Source organism: Limanda limanda, chromosome 6 (assembly GCF_963576545.1).
Source record: "Limanda limanda chromosome 6, fLimLim1.1, whole genome shotgun sequence".
Taxonomy (NCBI): domain Eukaryota; kingdom Metazoa; phylum Chordata; class Actinopteri; order Pleuronectiformes; family Pleuronectidae; genus Limanda; species Limanda limanda.
The window spans coordinates 19,079,815-19,098,072 of record NC_083641.1 but is presented as its reverse complement, the minus strand read 5'-3'; the positions used below and the strand labels follow the sequence as shown (position 1 = coordinate 19,098,072).

General features: G+C 41.3%; 2 protein-coding genes across 2 annotated transcripts; one reads left to right on the top strand and one right to left on the bottom strand.

Annotated features, from left to right (window-relative positions):
- The first annotated feature begins 465 nt into the window (after window positions 1-465).
- LOC133002897 (caspase a-like) lies at window positions 466-12,870 on the top strand. Its single transcript, XM_061072489.1, has 9 exons — window positions 466-492; window positions 916-935; window positions 1,176-1,260; window positions 1,470-1,503; window positions 5,803-5,945; window positions 7,116-7,356; window positions 7,865-7,993; window positions 8,094-8,203; window positions 12,757-12,870. Exons 1-9 carry the CDS (start codon window positions 466-468, stop codon window positions 12,868-12,870), a joined length of 903 nt encoding a protein of 300 aa, XP_060928472.1.
- A 3,282-nt stretch (window positions 12,871-16,152) lies between these two features.
- LOC133003282 (profilin-2-like) lies at window positions 16,153-16,675 on the bottom strand. Its single transcript, XM_061072964.1, has one exon. The coding sequence runs from the start codon at window positions 16,648-16,650 to the stop codon at window positions 16,231-16,233; it is 420 nt and encodes a 139-aa protein (XP_060928947.1). The 5' UTR covers window positions 16,651-16,675; the 3' UTR covers window positions 16,153-16,230.
- Between the last annotated feature and the right edge of the window lie 1,583 nt (window positions 16,676-18,258).

The window sequence follows — 18,258 nt, the reverse complement described above, 5'->3', positions numbered from 1 at the left end:
AAGATCTTGGCCTAGTGGCAGAGAGTGAAACGGCTTTCTCCAACCTCCAAGATGATGAGTAAGATGACTCCTTTGTTTTCTCAGCTGAAGAAACTCAAGTCCAGGAAAGACAGGAGATCACGAGCCACAGCAAAGCTGAGTTAGAGACCCTTAGTTTTCTGGAAGACACCAGAAAACACCTGCTTTCTCTTCAGCAGTACCCACTTGTCAAGCTCCTTTTTGTTCGATATAACACAACCCTCCCCTCTTCAGCTCAGGTTGAGGGACTGTTCTCATTTGCAGGAATAATATTCCATCCGCACAGGAGTCGGTTAACAACAGAAATTTGAAAAGTGAGTTTTTCTTAAAGGCAACTAAACTGGCTACTCAGTGGTTGGGTCTCAAGAACCAAAATGGAAGGATTATTATGTCATAAGGATGTCAGTGTGAACCTGTATGAGACACTTAACACTGTAATATAGAACTATGTGGACTACCGTGCCACTGGCCAAGGTACAGTAAAAGAGAAGTAAGTAGGCTACTCACTTGATAAGTTACCTGTTCACTTTTGTATTGATTTACTTTTTACCTTTTATTTGTATTCATTTTTCTGTGCAGAACTTGATGTACAGTAATTTATTTAGGCTCTTTACCTGTGTACAACTGGTTTTAATTCTATATTTTGCTTTTAAAGTATACATAGGCCTTATGTGTGACGCTATTCATATGTGATGAATAAGCTAAAGTTTATGGGCTGTTAAGTCCCATTAATATGACATCGAGGAATTTTTCAGTAAAGTGTAGACTTTTCTTAATCCGTTCTGAGTGTAAAATATTCTTGTATAATGTGTTTAAAAGGAAAATAACATCAGTAATAAAGCAGTAATGATGATGGTGTTGTTTTTATAACATGTTATACCCTGTCTGTTTCCACAGGTCATGCTACGCTTTGAAGAGTACCGCTCTTCAAACAAAAGGCAGATGCTGACCAAGGACAGTTGCACACTTACAAAACGCTTCTACTTTTATCCAGTTCTCAATGTTGTTTGAGACACTTCCTGTTATAAACGTGTTATATCTTCAGGGGTTGTACACGTGTTCATAATGTGTGCTATTGGCACATAGGGTATCTATTTATTTACTTCAACGGCTCACGTCTTTGTCAGTTTTGTATTATTCAATTTGTACTCTTGAAGAATAATTTTTAAGGAGGAGGGCGGGTCGACCACACTCATCCCCACTACTGAGGATTTCTGGAGGAATAAACAGAACAAGAAAGATGTCAGTCTCTCATCAGTCATAGAATTACCCTATTGCTATTTTATTATCTAGTGGAAACAATGGGACATTATATGGAGTTAGTTTGCATCTCAGTTTACCTCAAAATTGTTTTCTAAAATGTATCTTGTGGAAGTTTTCACTCTAGAAATGGTACATATTTGAATAATTTACTTATAAGACTACAATATCCTTTAAACTCTTCTTTTCAGATTTACCCTGTGACCAAAGATAACTACAGGAATCGTGTGGCGCTGCTTTTCACCAGTGGCATCACTAGGCTGTTTTATTCGGGGCTAAAGCCCCGGATCTAATTTGATTAGCCCCGAATCTAATTTTTTGGTAAAAAAAAAAAAAAAAAAAAAAAAATTCGAAAAAAAATCGACTTTCCGACGGTCCTTGAACGCCCCTCATTTACCGCACGAGAACAGAGCAACAAGTGCGTCAGTACACTTCAGCAGCCAGTCTCTCACTGTTTACAACAGGTGAGTAGTGAGCACAAGCCCTAGATTTCACAATGTCTTTATTATATGTCAGTAATTAAAATGTCTGTAAACGTTTTGAAAACCTTACTTATGGTAAATGTATATAATGTTATAATTGAATGCAAATGTATATCATGAACTTTGTCTGCAGCTAGAATGCTAGCTAGCTAACGTTAATGACTAGTAGTGTGATGGACCAGAGGCATTAAGCCTGCTACTGTATCTATTATTTTCGTCTGTAGTCTAAATGACCGCTTTGTACATGAAAGTTGATGACAATAATATGAAGAGACGATATGAAATTAAAAGAATAACAGTTAGAAATATTTATGTTAATACATGATTCTCATGGCAACAGGGAATGAGACCGGCTGCATAAGTGTACTGACTCATTTATGTTTGTTAACAGAGAATTATAACGACATCTGCTGTGGACTCCCAACCCCCTGGGACCTGCAAACAACAATGTCACAAAGAAGGATTTCAATGTTTTTTGCTCCAAAAGTGGTTGGCAGCCAAGGAGGTAATGGGAATAGAAGGTTTTTTGTTGTTCTTGTTCTTGTTGAACTCTTTAAGCATATAATGGCACATCCTTCATTTTCAGGTATGATAGCAGATAAGGATGCAGTCAGGGTTCATGCAGGAGACCAAAGGGAGGAGAGTGCAAGTTCAGGTACCTGTAGGCTATGTTAAGAGTGTCTGTGTAACAAAGTCGACCTGGTGAATTCCCTCTCAGTATAAAAAGAGGTAAAGACCTCCCACTTGCGCCAAAAAATAGGTCGTTTTGTCCTTGGCATAACTAATAGCACACACGTTTATTTGGTGGTCAATTGTGGTCGCAAATCAGAGGACCTGGTTTCGAGACCAATGAAGGCAAACTAGCAGGAGGAAGCAATACTGACGAGCAACACAATGACACCACTTACATGTAGTATTTAACATATTTTAGTAACCTAATTATAATGTTTGAAATTAAAATTTCTAAATGCAATAATTTGATAGAATATTGATCTTAAGTTTACAGTAGGCTACAGCTTAACTTTTTTGTATTTATTCTTTTATACATTTTCAGAGATAAGAGCAGAGTCAGCATACATAGATGCAGCTGCCAGTGATGCTGCTGACCAGAGTGAGGACAGTGCAAGTGCAGGTAGGCTATGTGAGGAGTATCTATACCAATATCTCTAGTCCAGAATTGTATGATATTCAGCAGTGTATCCCAGTATACATCCTTGCCAGTGCCCATTAATTGCAAGTTGTGGATAGCAGAGTTTTATTTAATCATGTTTAAAAAAGGGGGGAGAAGGAGGCCATAGCTTTATTTTGCTTTTTTCCCCTTTTTGGAAATACAGGTGGCTCAGGGTCAGGGAGCACAGGGAACCTGTTAGGAAAGAATGATTTAGGGACACGAGAAACAGGCCCAAAGCAACCGAGACGGGACCAGTACCCCTCCACTAGTTTTGGAAAGCAGCAACGGTATTTCCAGTACAAATGGTTTGAATCTTTTGACTGGCTGGAGTATTCTTTGAGCAGAAACTCTTCACACTGTTTCTCATGCAAGCTCTTTGGGAAACACAACCCTAGAGCCAGCAAAGATGCCCTCCTCAGCACTGAGGGCTTTAATAACTGGAAAAGGGCCTTGGATAGCTACCGAGAGCATGAGGCAAGTGCTGTCCACAAGTCATCTATCCTAGCCTGGAAGAATTACAGAGCTACGCTAACAGAAGGCGATGTTGTCAACCAAATGAATGTTGGAAATTCCAGTCAGATTAGTGAAAGGAGAGAATACCTGCGGCGCATTGTGGCCGTCACTAGCCTTTTAGGGAAACAAGGCATTGCTTTCCGTGGTCATGATGAAACCAGCTCCTCCCTGAATCAGGGAAACTTTTTAGAAGTAATGAAGCTCCTTGAAACCTTTGACCCCTTCCTCCAGAACTACCAGGCCCCTTCTCATTCAACATATCTATCTCCTGCCTCGCAGAACAGCATGATCGAATGTTGTGCTGATGAAGTGACTGCAACCATCGTAGAAGAGATCAAGGCATCGAAAATGTATGCAGTGATGGCTGATGAGGCAAGAGATGGCCACGTTGAACAGCTTGCTGTTTGTGTGCGCTATGTTACAGCTGACGGCGGAGTCAAAGAGCGTCTCCTTGAACTTGTCACCCTTAAGGGATTGAATGCACAGTGCATCACTGACGCAATTGAAAATGTATTGGAGTCGAATGGCCTTAATGATCTCCTGTGTGTCGCTCAGGCTTATGATGGAGCTTCCGTTATGAGTTGTTCAGTAAGTGGAGTTCAAGCTCGCTTTCGTGAGAAACACCCAGAAGCAGTGTACGTACACTGCTATGCTCATGAGCTGAACCTGCTTCTCTGCCATACGTGCAGGGCTGTTCCAGAAGCCAGTAACCTGTTTGAGACATTGGAGAGTGTCTACTGTTTCTTCAGTGTATCAATCGTAAACCATCAGAGATTCTCTGATGTCCAGATGCTCCTGGGCTTGAAGAAGAGTGAGCTTGTCCAGCTGTCAAAAACCCGATGGGCATGTCAGGTGAAGTCTGTGAGAGCAATGCTCAACAATCTGCCAGCTGTTTTAAAGTGCCTGGAAGAGAGTGCAACACCTCTGGCAGTCGGATTACTGTCACAGCTGTCCAGGTTTTCAAATGTCTACCTGCTGGTCATGTTCCGGAGTATGCTGTCAACTACAGAGGGGCTGGACCTGTACCTTCAGAAGGATTCTGTGGACTTGGCCCAAGCAACACTCTTTAAAGATGCAGTCCTTGACACACTGAAATCCATCCGAACCAATGAAATGGCAGACAAGCTTTACAATGAAGCAAAACACATCTATGATGCCAACAACATATGTGAGAGACGTCACAGTGGTCGCAGGCACAAACAGAGGGTGATGGAGGACTTTACAATAGAGTCCACCTTGGGTACAAGGGCTCATCTGGGCACAGAAGACCAGCTGAAACAAACTCTGTTGTACCCATGTCTTGACCGTATGGTAACTGAGCTAAACAGTAGATTTTCTGATGTGGGGGCAGAGCTAATGCGAGGCATTCAAGCTTGCAACCCAGCGGCCGTTGATTTCTTCTGTGAGGATTCCCTAGAGCTGATTGCAACACATTATAAAATGTCGTTGAAAAAAGAGGAGATCCTTGTGGCAAAGCAGTTCCTTTCTAGAAGAAAGAGAGAAGGTGCCGTTTCTGACATGGGCAGTGTTTACAAGCTACTTCACCCAGACATGTTCCCAACCTTGAGCTCAGTTGTCCAAGCAGCCTTGACAATACCTGTCAGCAGTTGCACGTGTGAGCGGTCGTTCAGTGTACTGCGCCGTGTCCACACCTGGCTGAGGAGAACCATGGGCCAGGAGAGGCTACATCATTTGCTATTATGGCAGTGGAGAAGGATGCGCTTTGTGGCTTAGACCATGGTGAAGTCATTGACCGGTTTGCCCAAGTCAAACCGAGGAGATACCCACTTGTGCTCAAAGGACAAAGGTCCAAAGAAAGGAGCAAGAAACAGTGAAACGAGTGAAAATAAAAAGTTCACTACAAACAAGAAATGAACAAAGAAAGACAATACATGTAGAGTAACAGTTAATAATACACAGACAAATGTACAAGTATACACACTATGGAAAGTGTAAAGTAAAGACAGATATACTGTAGAAGAAAAGAAATGAACAAAGACAAACGCATGACTACAGAAAGATAAGATGTTTAAAAGGCTCTTGCCTTTTAAACATCTTATCTTTCTGCATTGTATACTTTTTCAGACATTGTTTACTATTGTGAAACTAATACAAATATGTGAAGAATACATATATGACTATGTGACTCATTTATTATCGAAATGTTTAATGTTGGTGCTTATGAATGAGGCACTTTTTTGTTAAGACAAAGGGAAGTTTGTGAAAATCTATATTTTTACCATTGGTATTAATAAACTGCATACATTGTTTATTTTGTTATTTGTTATTATTTTCAAAAATTGCATGCGCAGTTACGTTTTGGCCCTGGGCTAAGCCCCGGATCTTTCAGAAACCTAGAAACGCCCCTGCTTTTCACCAATATAAAGTTCACACTTGAGGGAAAAGACAGACATGGAGCTGAGAAAGATGAGGAGAACGCGGAGAAACTTGTCACAGATCTGGGATACGAGGTGGTGAAATACACAAACCTCACTGCAAAGGTGCGTCACGGTGAAAAGGGGAATAAATATCTTTTTCCTGGTTGACGATGAGTAAATGAAACCTAGCATTTTTGAATTTCTTCTCACAGGCCATCGATGATGCTGTGATCAAGATCTCTAAACATCCAAAACTCCGAGAGACAGACAGCGTGATGGTGGTTATCATGTCTCACGGGAAACTGTGAAATATCCTAGGTGTTGAAAACTCAAAATCGGAATCGGATGAGTTCCCCATCGACAACATTTATAAACACTTGGGTCCAGAGAAATGTCCAGCTCTGCTGAACAAAACTAAAATCCTCATCATCCAGGCCTGTTTCTCTGGTCTTTGTTAATCCAGTTTATTGTCAACGTATTCAACACGACCGCATACGAGGATGACATCGAGGAACTTTTCAGAAAAGTAAGTGTAGACTTTTCTTAATCCGTTCTGAGTGTAAAATATTCTTGTATAATTTGTTTAAAGGAAAATAACATCAGTTATAAAATGTTATACCCTGTCTGTTTCCACAGATCATGCTACGCTTTGAAGAGTACCGCTTTTCAAACAAAACGCTTCTACTTCTATCCAGGTCTCAATGTTGTTTGAGACACTTCCTGTTATAAACGTGTTATATCTTCAGGAGTTTTACACGTGTTCATAATACGTAGAACAGGTGAAACTGCTGGTAGAGTGCCTGACACCCTCTGTCAAGCATGGTGCAGGTAATGTGATGGTCTGGGGCTGCTTTGGCGCTGGTAAAGTGGGAGATTTGCACAAGGTAAAAGGAATTTCAAATAAGGAAGGCTATCACTCCATTTTGCAACGCTAAGCCATTTCCCTTCCTTTGAAGGGTTGTCCCCCGAGCTACTGAGGATTTCTGGTGGGAGAAACAGAACAATAAATATGTCAGTCTCTCATTAAAGTCATATAATGTGGCTCAATTGATAGAATTACCCTATTGCTATTTTATTATCTAGTGGAAACAATGGGACATTTCATGAGTTAGTTTGCATCTCAGTTTACCTCAAAATTGTGTTCTAAAATGATCTTCTCAAAGATCTGGGATATGAGGTGGTGAAATACACAGACCTCACTGAAAAGGTGCGTCATGGTGAAAAGGGGAATGCGTATCTTTTTCATGGTTGACAAGTAAATGAAACCTAACTCTTTCTAATTTCTTCTCACAGGCCATCGATGAAGCTCTAATCCAGTTCTCGGAACATCCAAAACTCCAAGGAACAGACAGCGTGATGGTGATTCTAATGTCTCACGGCAAGCCTGATACTATCCTAGGTGTTGACTGGTGTCGAACCTCAGATGAACCGGATCAGTTCCCAATCAATGACATTTACAAACACTTGGGTCCAGAGAAATGTCCGGCTCTGCTGAACAAACCAAAAATCATAATCATAGGGGCCTGCAGAGGAGGTAATTTTCATCCAGTCTTTACAGATACACCAATCTTTCTCTAGTAAGGGATACGCCCCAACCATTAGTGATTTAAAGGTTTGAATGGAAATTGATGTGTTGGAAGTTGAGGAGAAATGAATGCACATTGAGTGAAGGGTTGAGGTGAAGCTGTGTCTCATAGGCTTGTCTGAGAGGAGGGAGACTCTTGTTCTCAGGCATCATTCCACCAGTGCTTATTACAGGACACCCAGCCAGTACCTAGAATGAGACATGCAAGCGGTATGAACAGTAGGGATGAGCAAAGGAGCATGAAGTACTGAGGGTAGGGATGAAGGGATGCATGTAGGGATAAGGAAAGGAGGATGAAGGCATGAGGCTAGGAATGAAGGGAGAAGGTAAGGATGAGGGATGAAGGGATGCCTGAAGGGGGTGAGGTGATGAAAGTAACTAAACTTAATTTAATACAAATTCATGAAGGTCTTGTTTTCTGTATCAATCTGTATTAAAAGTGGGCCACATGTTTCAGATGAGAAAGGTGCTGTGCTGGTGAGCCACTCTGCGGCTGGGCCTGATAAACCCGGACTATCTCCTGATAGTCAGCTAACATTGGAACACAGAGAAAAAGACGTCATCTCTCTTCTCTCCAGCACGCCTGGTCCGTTTAAATCTAAAATAATCTCATTCTAAATCTCACGACAGAGTGAAGATGAAAGACAATAAATGTATCTTCTGTTTTTTCATGTTTTGCGCTGCAGGCACCGTGGCATATAGAGATACGGTACGGGGGTCTTTGTTAATCCAGGCTATTGTCAAAATATTCAACACCCACGCATTTGAGAATGACATCGCGCAACTTTTCCAAAAGGTAAGTGTAGACTTTTCTTAATCCATTCTGAGTGCAAAATATTCTTGTATAATGTTTTAAATGGAAAATAACATCAGTAATAAAGCAGTAATGATGGTCTTGTTTTTATAAAATCTTATACCCTGTCTGTTTCCACAGGTCATGCAAGACTTTGAAGGTAACAGCCCTTCAACCGTTAGGCAGATGCCGACCATGGAAAGAAACTCAATTGCCAAACTATTCTCTGTTGGATTGTCTGTTTTTCCTGCGTTCCTGCCCTGTCCTACTCTCCTGAGCCTCGTGTAAGCTTCCTTTTGTTTTGGTCCTTCTGTTCTTGTCTTTCCAGTTTGCAACTCCTTTAGTGTTTATGTTTTGTGTTTGTCTTGTTAAAGCCTCTTGTTATATTAAATTCTCTTTTTGTTAACCACCTCTGCTCCTGGGTCCATCTAATTCCACTAATCCTGACAGGTTTCAACGCTGTTGGATACACTTCTTCTTATGAACGTGTTATATCTTCAGGGGTTGTACACAAGTTCATAATGTGTGCTATTGGCACATAGGGGATCTAATTACTTCAACGGCTCACGTCTTCGTCAGCTTTGTATTATTCAATTTGTACTCTTGAAGAATAATTTTTATAACAAAGTTCCTGCAGTTAACGTGAATACAGGGTATCTGCGGGGTCTTGAAAAGTATTAAAAGTTGATGTATAAATTTAGGGAAAATCAAGACCCTTAAAAAGTCTTGAATCTTTTTCAAATTCAAGACTCTCTGTAGCCGAGGGTTTTTTCCTCTTTTACTTTCAGGCCTCAGCCGAAACATGACACGAGAGACGATTGTTGAATCAGGACATCGCAACCGTTTATTTTCCTTCACACTTCAAAATTTCTCTCTCAACAACACCCCCTTCAAAACAAGAGTCCCAACCAACACCTTGCTTATAGCAGGAACTACACAGACGTCTGTCAGAGCGCGAGACCGTAGCGCTTGTCGCTGTTGAATCTTCCATGTAGAGGACGGCTAGCTGCAAATAGTGCGCTTTTTTGAAGTTGTGCTACTTTATAATAAAACCAGTGTTCATCGGAGAATATAATTTAACCCGGACGTGGGCTGGTTCAACACAACTTAACTTTTTTAACTTTGAAATTTTTTTAGGATTTTTTTATTTTTATTTTTTTTTAATTTATTTCCACACCAGGTAGGTGTGTGTGTGTGTGTGTGTGTGTGTGAGATGCGAGGGACGTTCACTGTCTCCCGGAGGAATGAACACTCTGTGTTTTTAGTATAGAAAGACGTGAATTATATTCGTTCACAAGTCATACAGACTGGTTTTGTTATTTTCACTTTACATTAACACTTAAAGTTTAGTGCAGTGTAATTGTTTGCCGTGATAATTAAATGCCAGTGTGATAATAGATGACAATTTCAAACCATACAAACTGTCATGTTGTACTGTATTTAATAGAGGTTTACTTTACTGTAAAGTAAGTGTAAATGTAAATGTGTAAATGTGTAAACGTCCCTCGCATCTCCAGCGCTCCTCTACTGAGCCAATGCAGGTCTCGTGAAAATTTTTCCAAAGACTCGTACCCGAAGACCCAGTCGGGAAATGAACGAATCATTTCTGCTTCCTTGACTGAGCCTATGGAACAATCCCGATGCGCAGTGAACCTGAGTGACTGAGAGACAGAGAGCTGTTCTGTGAGTGAGTGAGCAGAGCCGTGTGTGACGGGAGGAGCGCTGTTACGCTGTGTGAGGATTTTCATTCAGTCCGAGCACAGATAATGACTCCGATTACTCGTATTATAATCGTACTCGGCAAAAGTGCTTTATCCGTACCGGATACTCGTTTCAGCCGAGTATCCGGCTCATCTCTAGTAAATACCACTTGAGATGATGACAGGATGGTAAATTACGGCTTATTATGGCAAAAGAGCACTGCCTAATATGAGTCAGGAATACTAACTTCAAGACATTTTTTCTCAAAATGCCAGTTTCTAATCTTATTTCAAGTAGGTAGTGGACTTTAATCTAGAACAGTGTCACAATTATAAAACTAAAAATTAGTTAAATACGCTTGAAACAAACAGAATGACAAAAAAAAGATGCTACTTTTGAGGGGAAAATACTATTTATTATCTTGTAAAGCTTAAATATAAAGTCTTATTTACAAGAAATCTTACCAAGCGAAATTTGACTTGTTCCATTGGCAGATTTTTTGGCTTATTAAAAGCAAAAAATAACTTGTATTAATTTTTTTGGGCTTATTTTTGGAGTGGCCGTTTTTGCAGTGCACTTGATGCCTGCATACACGCAGTCACACCGCAGCCACAGTCAGAGAGGCTGCACGACTGGTAAGGCCCAGACAAAAGGGACGTTTATAAAAGTTTGGAAGTGTGATGATAACTCTACGAGCAAAAAAAAAAAAAGTCTTCTTCCCCTTTTCACAACAGAATACCAAATCCTTCCCCATATAAACAGTGGCGGCTGAACTCTCTTCTACTATCAGACAGCACTTTTGTCAAATTCATCCAAACCCACATAAACATTTTTATTGAGATCAATGCATCACCGGAGGTATCACATAGCACAATATGGGAAGCGCTGAAAGCATATTTGCGAGGCCAAATTATTGGCTATGCCTCAAATACCAAAAAGGAAAGGTTGGCTAAATTAATTGACAAACTTATACACGTCTGAATATGATGATGAGGCCTCAGATTCAGAGGCGTTTTTTCAGAATTTGAATTTACCAACCCTTGAGGACTCCCAGAAAGATGCCCTTGATTCCCCCCTGACGCTGGAGGAGGTTTGTGATGCCATTAAATGTATCCAATCTGGCAAATCCCCTGGACCAGATGGGTTCTCAGTGGAGTTCTTTAAGAAATTTACAGAAGACGTATACCCAATACTACTATCTATGTTTAATGAATCATTTTCAATTGGCCATCTCCCTGAAACTCTGAACCAAGCCTCTATATGTCTCCTACATAAAAAGGACAAAGACCCCTTGTTATGTGGGTCTTACAGACCGATTTCCCTCCTAAATGTGGACTGTAAAATTCTTGCTAAGTCCCTTGCTTTACGGCTTGAAAAAACTCTTCCCAAGCTGGTGCTACCTGACCAAACCGGATTTATCCGAGGCAGACATTCCTATTCTAATATTCGTAGGCTCTTCGATATCATTTATACTGCCACCCGTTCGGATGATCCTGAACTTGTAATATCCTTAGATGCAGAGAAAGCGTTTGACCGGATGGAGTGGGAATAATTATTTATGACCATGAGGAAATTTGGCTTTGGTGATGAATTTATATCCTGGGTTAAATTGTTGTACGCCTCTCCCTTAGCCTCTGTCCATACTAATGACTCTCACTCAAAATATTTCCCACTACATAGAGGCACGAGACAGGGCTGTCCTCTGAGCCCCCTGCTTTTTGCTCTGGCGATTGAACCGCTTGCGGCTTCTATTCGTCAATGCCAGTCAATTGAAGAAATAACTCGAGGAGACACAACACACAAGCTATCGCTGTATGCTGATGATTTACTTTTGTACATTGCTAACCCAGTATTTTCGTTACCGCACGTCATGTCTACTTTGGAACGATTTGGAAAGTTTTCAGGTTACAAATTGAACTTAGAAAAAAGTGAACTTTATCCCATAAATAAAGCAGCTCTCGATATTCCAACCCCAACCTTCCCATTCAAGAGAGTGTCTTCCCATTTTAAATACCTTGGGGTGGTGGTGCCGCGGTCTTTTCACAAGTTGTATAAATTAAACATCACACCATTACTGGATCAATGCAGGCAGGATATAAACCGCTGGCGCACGTTACCTTTATCATTAGCTGGCCGAATTAATTTAATTAAGATGAATGTTCTTCCTAGGTTAGGTTTCTGTATTTGTTTGAATGTATTCCGATTTTCATTCCTAAAAAACACTTTTCCACACTCGACAAAATACTATTTGCATTTATGTGGGATAACAAGACCCCCCGTATTTGCAGAACCTTTTTACAAAGGCCAAAAAAGTTAGGAGGTATGTCAATGTCTAATTTTCTTTACTATTACTGGGCTTGCAATGTTCAAAAGGTCATAATGTGGGCGAATAGTGGTGCAGATGTGGAAACCCCCGCTTGGGTTAATTGGAATCTTTTAAATAACAACTCCATTCACTGGTAACAGCTCCCTTGCCACTTAAGTCTGGTTCTTTTAACAAACCCTGTAGTTTCTTATTGGACAGTATAATACATGTATATATGTTATTAAAAAAAATTAAATCATAAAAAAATAATAATACCAAAAACGCCTCTTTACAGTGGACTAAACCATGCAGGGCCTTCGAAGGGTGGTAGAGGACATCCGAACATTTGGAAGTTGGAATGTATAAGTATAGCGATATGTAGCGTTTAGTAACTTGTTCCATTCAAGACTTAACTTTTGGAAACATCATATCTCCGTTCTGAGTGCAACATATTCTTGTATAATGTGTTTAAAGGTAAAATAACATCAGTAATAAAGCAGTAATGATGGTCTTGTTTTTATAAAATCTTATACCCTGTCTGTTTCCACAGGTGATGCAACGCTTTGAAGAGTTCTGCCCTTCAAACATAAGGCAGATGCCGACCAAGGACAGATGCACACTGACAAAACGCTTCTACTTTTATCCAGGTCTCAATCTTGTTTGAGATATTCCTGTTATGAACGTGTTATGATATCTTCAGGGGTTGTACACGTGTTCATAATGTGTGCTATTGGGATCTATTTAGTTCAACGGCCCATGTCTTTGTCAGTTTTGTATTATTCCATTTTTACACTTGGGTTAGACTCTTTCTTTCAGATTTACCCTGTGACCACAGTGACACTGTGTCCGTCGTTGTTTTTACCCCCACCTAAAGGACACCTGAACTGGACCTGAGAGGATGAGGGTGGAGCCCAAGGGGAAAGGCTTAAGGAGCCAGCAGCCAGAGCATCTGGGCGTGGCTGAGAAAGGCAACACTTTTTTGACCGTGTGTTGTGATGTTCGACAGGGAAACTGTGCTCTACGAGAGTCTCTTTAGTTTAATGTCTTTTAGTTTGTTTCAAGCAAATTGTAATCCACCTTTTACAATAAATGGTCAAACGGACCAACTGGACTCACCTCTACTCCTCATCTTTTATACACGCGTCAGATTCAAAACCGAGCTCTGCCACCAGTAGTATTTAAGTAGAAATTGCTGCTACAATTTTGTCAAAAAAGTGCCTTGGCTGGATGTACTTGGAAATAAGAAACATTGGATGGAACTGGATACTGGAACAAAGGAAGTTCAAGTGTGAAGTCAAGTGCATGTGCCACTCTGGAGTGGTAGATGGCCAAGATTGAATCCAAGTGAATCCACAGCAATCGGTATGTTTATGAAGAAACTCTGAAAAGAATCTTGCTTATTGTCTTAAGAAGAATCATTTTTGTGGAATATTGAGTTATATATATATATATAAAAAAATTTTTTAACAGGGCTTGAAACTGTTTTTTTCTTAAATGAGTACATATATCCCACAAGGCCTAAACAGTGGAGCTGAAGCTAGACAAAAAAAAAGTAAAGACAAGAAAAGTGCCAATGAAATGACTTTAGTGGACAGTGGGTAAAATCCATCTTACAACAGCAACAGGTCACATTATGGCACAGGATACTCAGGATCTGCAGTTAAGCTTTCGACAAGACAACCATGAGCGTCTTTGTTCCAACCAATCCCATCCTCCATCGAGTGTCATGTCTACATTTGAGTGTTTTCCTCAGTTGGACATTACAGTTAGCAGTACTGACCGAGGACAGACTGCGTGATACCCCAGAGCTCAGTTGACTATAGCGTAGAAGGCAATTTATTCCACAGTTTTGTAGTTGTCAACACAGCATGGGTTTATACAAATGCAGTTTGTTTTCTGAACAATCGAGAAAGAAAAAAACATGAGAATTTACTTCAGATACTCCCACCCTTACCTCCCCTGTTGCGTCAAAGTTTAACTATTACAATGTAGTACTGTCTGCTTAGTGTTTCCTTCATCAGAAACCCCATGGTTTAGAGCAATTGTACGTATAAACACCCGAGCTTTGACTACACTTGGTCCTATAAAAATAAAATAAAATGCTGTATGCTGGGTAATCTACTGTCTGAAAAATGGCAGCCTTTCAAAATAAAACATATTAAAAAATATATATATTACAGGAGCTGGCAAACAAAAACAGATTTAAGTGCCTGAGCTGTTGTTACTGTAGAATGTCCATTGGTTTTAGTGTAGTTGGGGGGGGGGGGGGGGGGGTAGTGATGTTGAGAGGTGAGGACAATCCCCCCCCCAAATAAACCCCTACATATTCAGGACAGAGCGGTGAATCTGAAGAGGGGGAGGCTAGAGAATAGTTGAGTGGTGAAGAAGAGTCTCCTGTGAGGTTTGTTGTGGCACCTGTTTTGATGGATAAGCAGGGCGGGGGGGAGAGAATTTTTGGCTGGAGTGTGGAGGGGTGGGGGACAACGATGGACCGAGATATGCACGCAGTCTCCCCTCCCGGACATGATGTGGTGGCGTGGCGTGGCGTAAATAGAAAGACATGACGAGCTTGGTTACCGCTCAAGTGCTCCAATGGCGTTGGCTGCTCAGGGAGGGAGTGTGTATGATCAGGTTCAGGGGGGTGGGGGGGTTAAGCTATGGGCACCGTGGAAAAAAGGGAGAGAAAAAGAAAAATAACTACTGCAATTTGACGCTTTCATTGTCAAGAGTGTTTGGCCAGAATATTTTTTTTGCTGGTCTCGGTTAAGTACAGATTTGTCCTGACAACCCCCTAGGAACATGCTCATCTATGGATCAACTCATATAGTGCTTTAAAGGGGGTAGAGGACACAGCACAGTGTTGGTGGAGAAGAGAGGGGAGGTCAGGGGTAGAGGACAATGAAAAATAAAGAGGGATAACAAATTAGGGAGGAGAGAAGGCAGAAGAAAAAAAAAAAGAAAAAACATGAGTAACTACTAGGGATGAGCGAGTACAGCATTATCTGTATCTGTTAACCATATGAATTATCCGTATCCGTACTCGGAGTGGGCGGGGCCTAACCAGGAAGTGGGTGTGATTTAACCCGGAAGTGGGCTGGTTCAACATAACTTTCTTTTTTAACTTTGAAATTTTTTTATGATTTTTTTATTTTTTTTAAATTTATTTCCACACCAGGTGTGTGTGTGTGTGTGTGTGTGTGTGTGTGAGTGAGATGCGAGGGACGTTCACTGTCTCCCGGAGAAACGAACACTCTGTGTCCCCAGCACAGAAAGACGCGATCCACATTCATTCACAAGTCACACAGACTGGCCTTGCTATTTTCACCTTACATTAACACTTAAAGTTTAGTGCAGTGTAATTGTTTGCCGTGATTATTAAATGCCAGTGTGATAATAAATGACAATTTCAAACCATACAAACTGTCATGTTGTACTGTATTTAATAGGTTTACTTTACGTAAAGTAAGTGTAAATGTAAAGTGAAAACAACAAAACCAGTCACCATGAGCCGTGAACAAATACAATTCACGTCTTTCCATACTAAAAACACAGAGCGTTCACTTCTCCGGGAGACAGTGAACGTCCCTCGCATCTGCAGCGCTCCTCTACTGAGCCAATGCAGGTCTCGTGAAAAATTTTCCAAAGACTCGTACCCGAAGACCCAGTCGGGAAATTAACGAATCATTTCTGCTTCCTTGACTGAGCCTATGGAACAGTCCCGATGCGCAGTGAACCTGAGTGACTGAGAGACAGAGAGCTGTTCTGTGAGTGAGAGAGCAGAGCCGTGTGTGACGGGAGGAGCGCTGTTACGCTGTGTGAGGATTTTCATTCAGTCCGAGCACAGATAATGACTCCGATTACTCGTATTATAATCGTACTCGGCAAAAGTGCTTTATCCGTACCGGATACTCGTTTCAGCCGAGTATCCGGCTCATCTCTAGTAACTACCAACTAGGACTGGAAGTTGTGTGAAATGCAACAGGGTGGTTGGGGCGAGCTGCTAGGTGGCTGGGTACAGGCTGCTTTAGTATCCGGACTTCCTCAGGTACTCAGCCATCTGAAAAGCTTTCTTGTTGAGCTGCCCTCCATGGACATCTTCCTTCCCCATGACAAAAACCAATGCTTTGCCGGCTTTGCCTACAGAAACGTTGTATGTTGGCTCTCCGCCTTGACTCTTTGTCCGGATGTCCATTGTCCAGTCGCTATCAAGGTGGAGGCTGTCTCTGATTACGGAGCATTTTTTAACACCTAAGGTCATCCCACTGGTGAAGAATGCCTCTCGGTCCTTTCCTATTAGCACGTCAATTTCTTCAGGCGTAATGTTGGCGAATGTCCCACCGACAAACGATGCCCAGACGTATTTGGCGTCCGTGTACCCAACAATGGCGGCGTCCTGACAGCTGCCGTCAGCCATCAGGTTGTCCACGTAGCTCTGCCAAGACATGTTGGTGGAATCAGTTCTAGGACGAAGTGGGAGCGTCGGGTCACCGAACGAGAAGACACTGAGAGGAAGCGGAATTTATCGGTGGTGTAGCGGGCCTCCAGCAAGTTAAACCCCCCCTGGCTCCGTCACGTCCCGGCTTTCTTCTGGTCTCTTGAGTTATATTTTTGAAGAAAAAAAGACTTTGAGTTAGTCAAGTTGAACAAAGACCTTCAGTTTCCAATATGGCTGACCATGCTGTTGATGCTGAAAAGCAAAAAGAAATGTTTGTTTTAGAAAACATGAAGGAAGCAAAACAAGTTAGTAAGAATAAAACAGCTGCTTTGACTCGCAAAATGAAAAAAATGACTGAACTCATGTCTGATCCAGCAAACCTGGAGCAAGTAAAGAAGAACTTGCAGGAATATATATTTATGTTGGAGGAGTTTAATGAATTACACAAACGATATCAAGAGCTTTTGTCAAAGGACGAATGTGTTACAGACACAGGGCATTGGTATGACATTGCACTTTATCTGCATTCGTCTGCATCTTATTTGGAAGGGCAATCAGCTCTGTGATGGGAGCACTGAAAAACAATCACAGGATGTGAAACACTGTGTGTTACAACCAAAAGTTGTCACTGTTGCCCACCTAAAGTTTCCACAAGAGACACGGATACTGCAGCAAAAAACTTCTAAAGTTTGCAGTAAATTAGAAAGTGAAAATGTACGTATATTTGGAAATGGGAGTGGCAAAATGGCTCAACAGCGCCACCTGGAACGCAGCCTCTAGGTTTCCACATAACTGATTTTTACCAAAATCAGGACACAGGTGTATCTTGACTAATCATAGGAAAAAGCCTCAAGGAGCATTATGAAAAACGCAACAGGAAGCCCGCCATTTTGGATTTAGTGGCCATTTTGGATTTAGTGGCCATTTTGGCCATATTCCACATTTTTACTTTGACATACTTGGATTTTAGATGAGAGTCATCAAAACAAGATGGAGATCTAAACATATTCGAATTTAAACTTTTCGTCATACCGTGTGAACGTGGCGAGGCGTCAAAGTTTGATTACACGCCATCAAAACACAAGAGTCGCGACCTGATGACATCTACCAAGAAATCATGACTTAAAATCGCACACCACCTGCCCGCCCGTTAGTGCTACAACATAGCCCTAGTTATTATTATTACGACGAATTAATTGGCTTTTTGAGGGCTTCTACATGCTCAAAAAGTTTCAAAAATTTGCAGAAAGTTAGAAAGTGGTGAAAATGTACATATTCTGGAGGAATTTCCAACGGGCGTCGCAAAATGTCTCAACGGTGCCCCCCGAGACCCCCGGAACGTGTTCATATTTACCGATCTTCACAAAAATGTATACACAGGTGTATCAGGACCAGACAAACAAAAAAGAAAAACGCAACAGGAAGCCTGCTATTTTGCATTTAGTGGCCATATTCCACCTTTTTACTTTAAGGTACTTGTACCAGGGCTTACATCAGATCAACTTCAAATTGAAATGAGCGTCATCAATGAAAAGATGGAGATACAAACTAACTCAAAGATCGTTTTTTCGTCACACGGTGTGACCGTGGCAGGGCGTCAAAGTTTGATTACACGCC

Coding starts and splice junctions, on each gene's coding strand:
- LOC133003282 (XM_061072964.1), bottom strand. CDS start 16,650: ATGTCTTGGCAGAGCTACGTGGACAACCTGATGGCTGACGGCAGCTGT.
- LOC133002897 (XM_061072489.1), top strand. CDS start 466: ATGTGGACTACCGTGCCACTGGCCAAG. Junction 493..915: donor CTACCGTGCCACTGGCCAAG/GTACAGTAAAAG, acceptor CTGTTTCCACAG/GTCATGCTACGCTTTGAAGA. Junction 7,357..7,864: donor CATAGGGGCCTGCAGAGGAG/GTAATTTTCATC, acceptor CACATGTTTCAG/ATGAGAAAGGTGCTGTGCTG.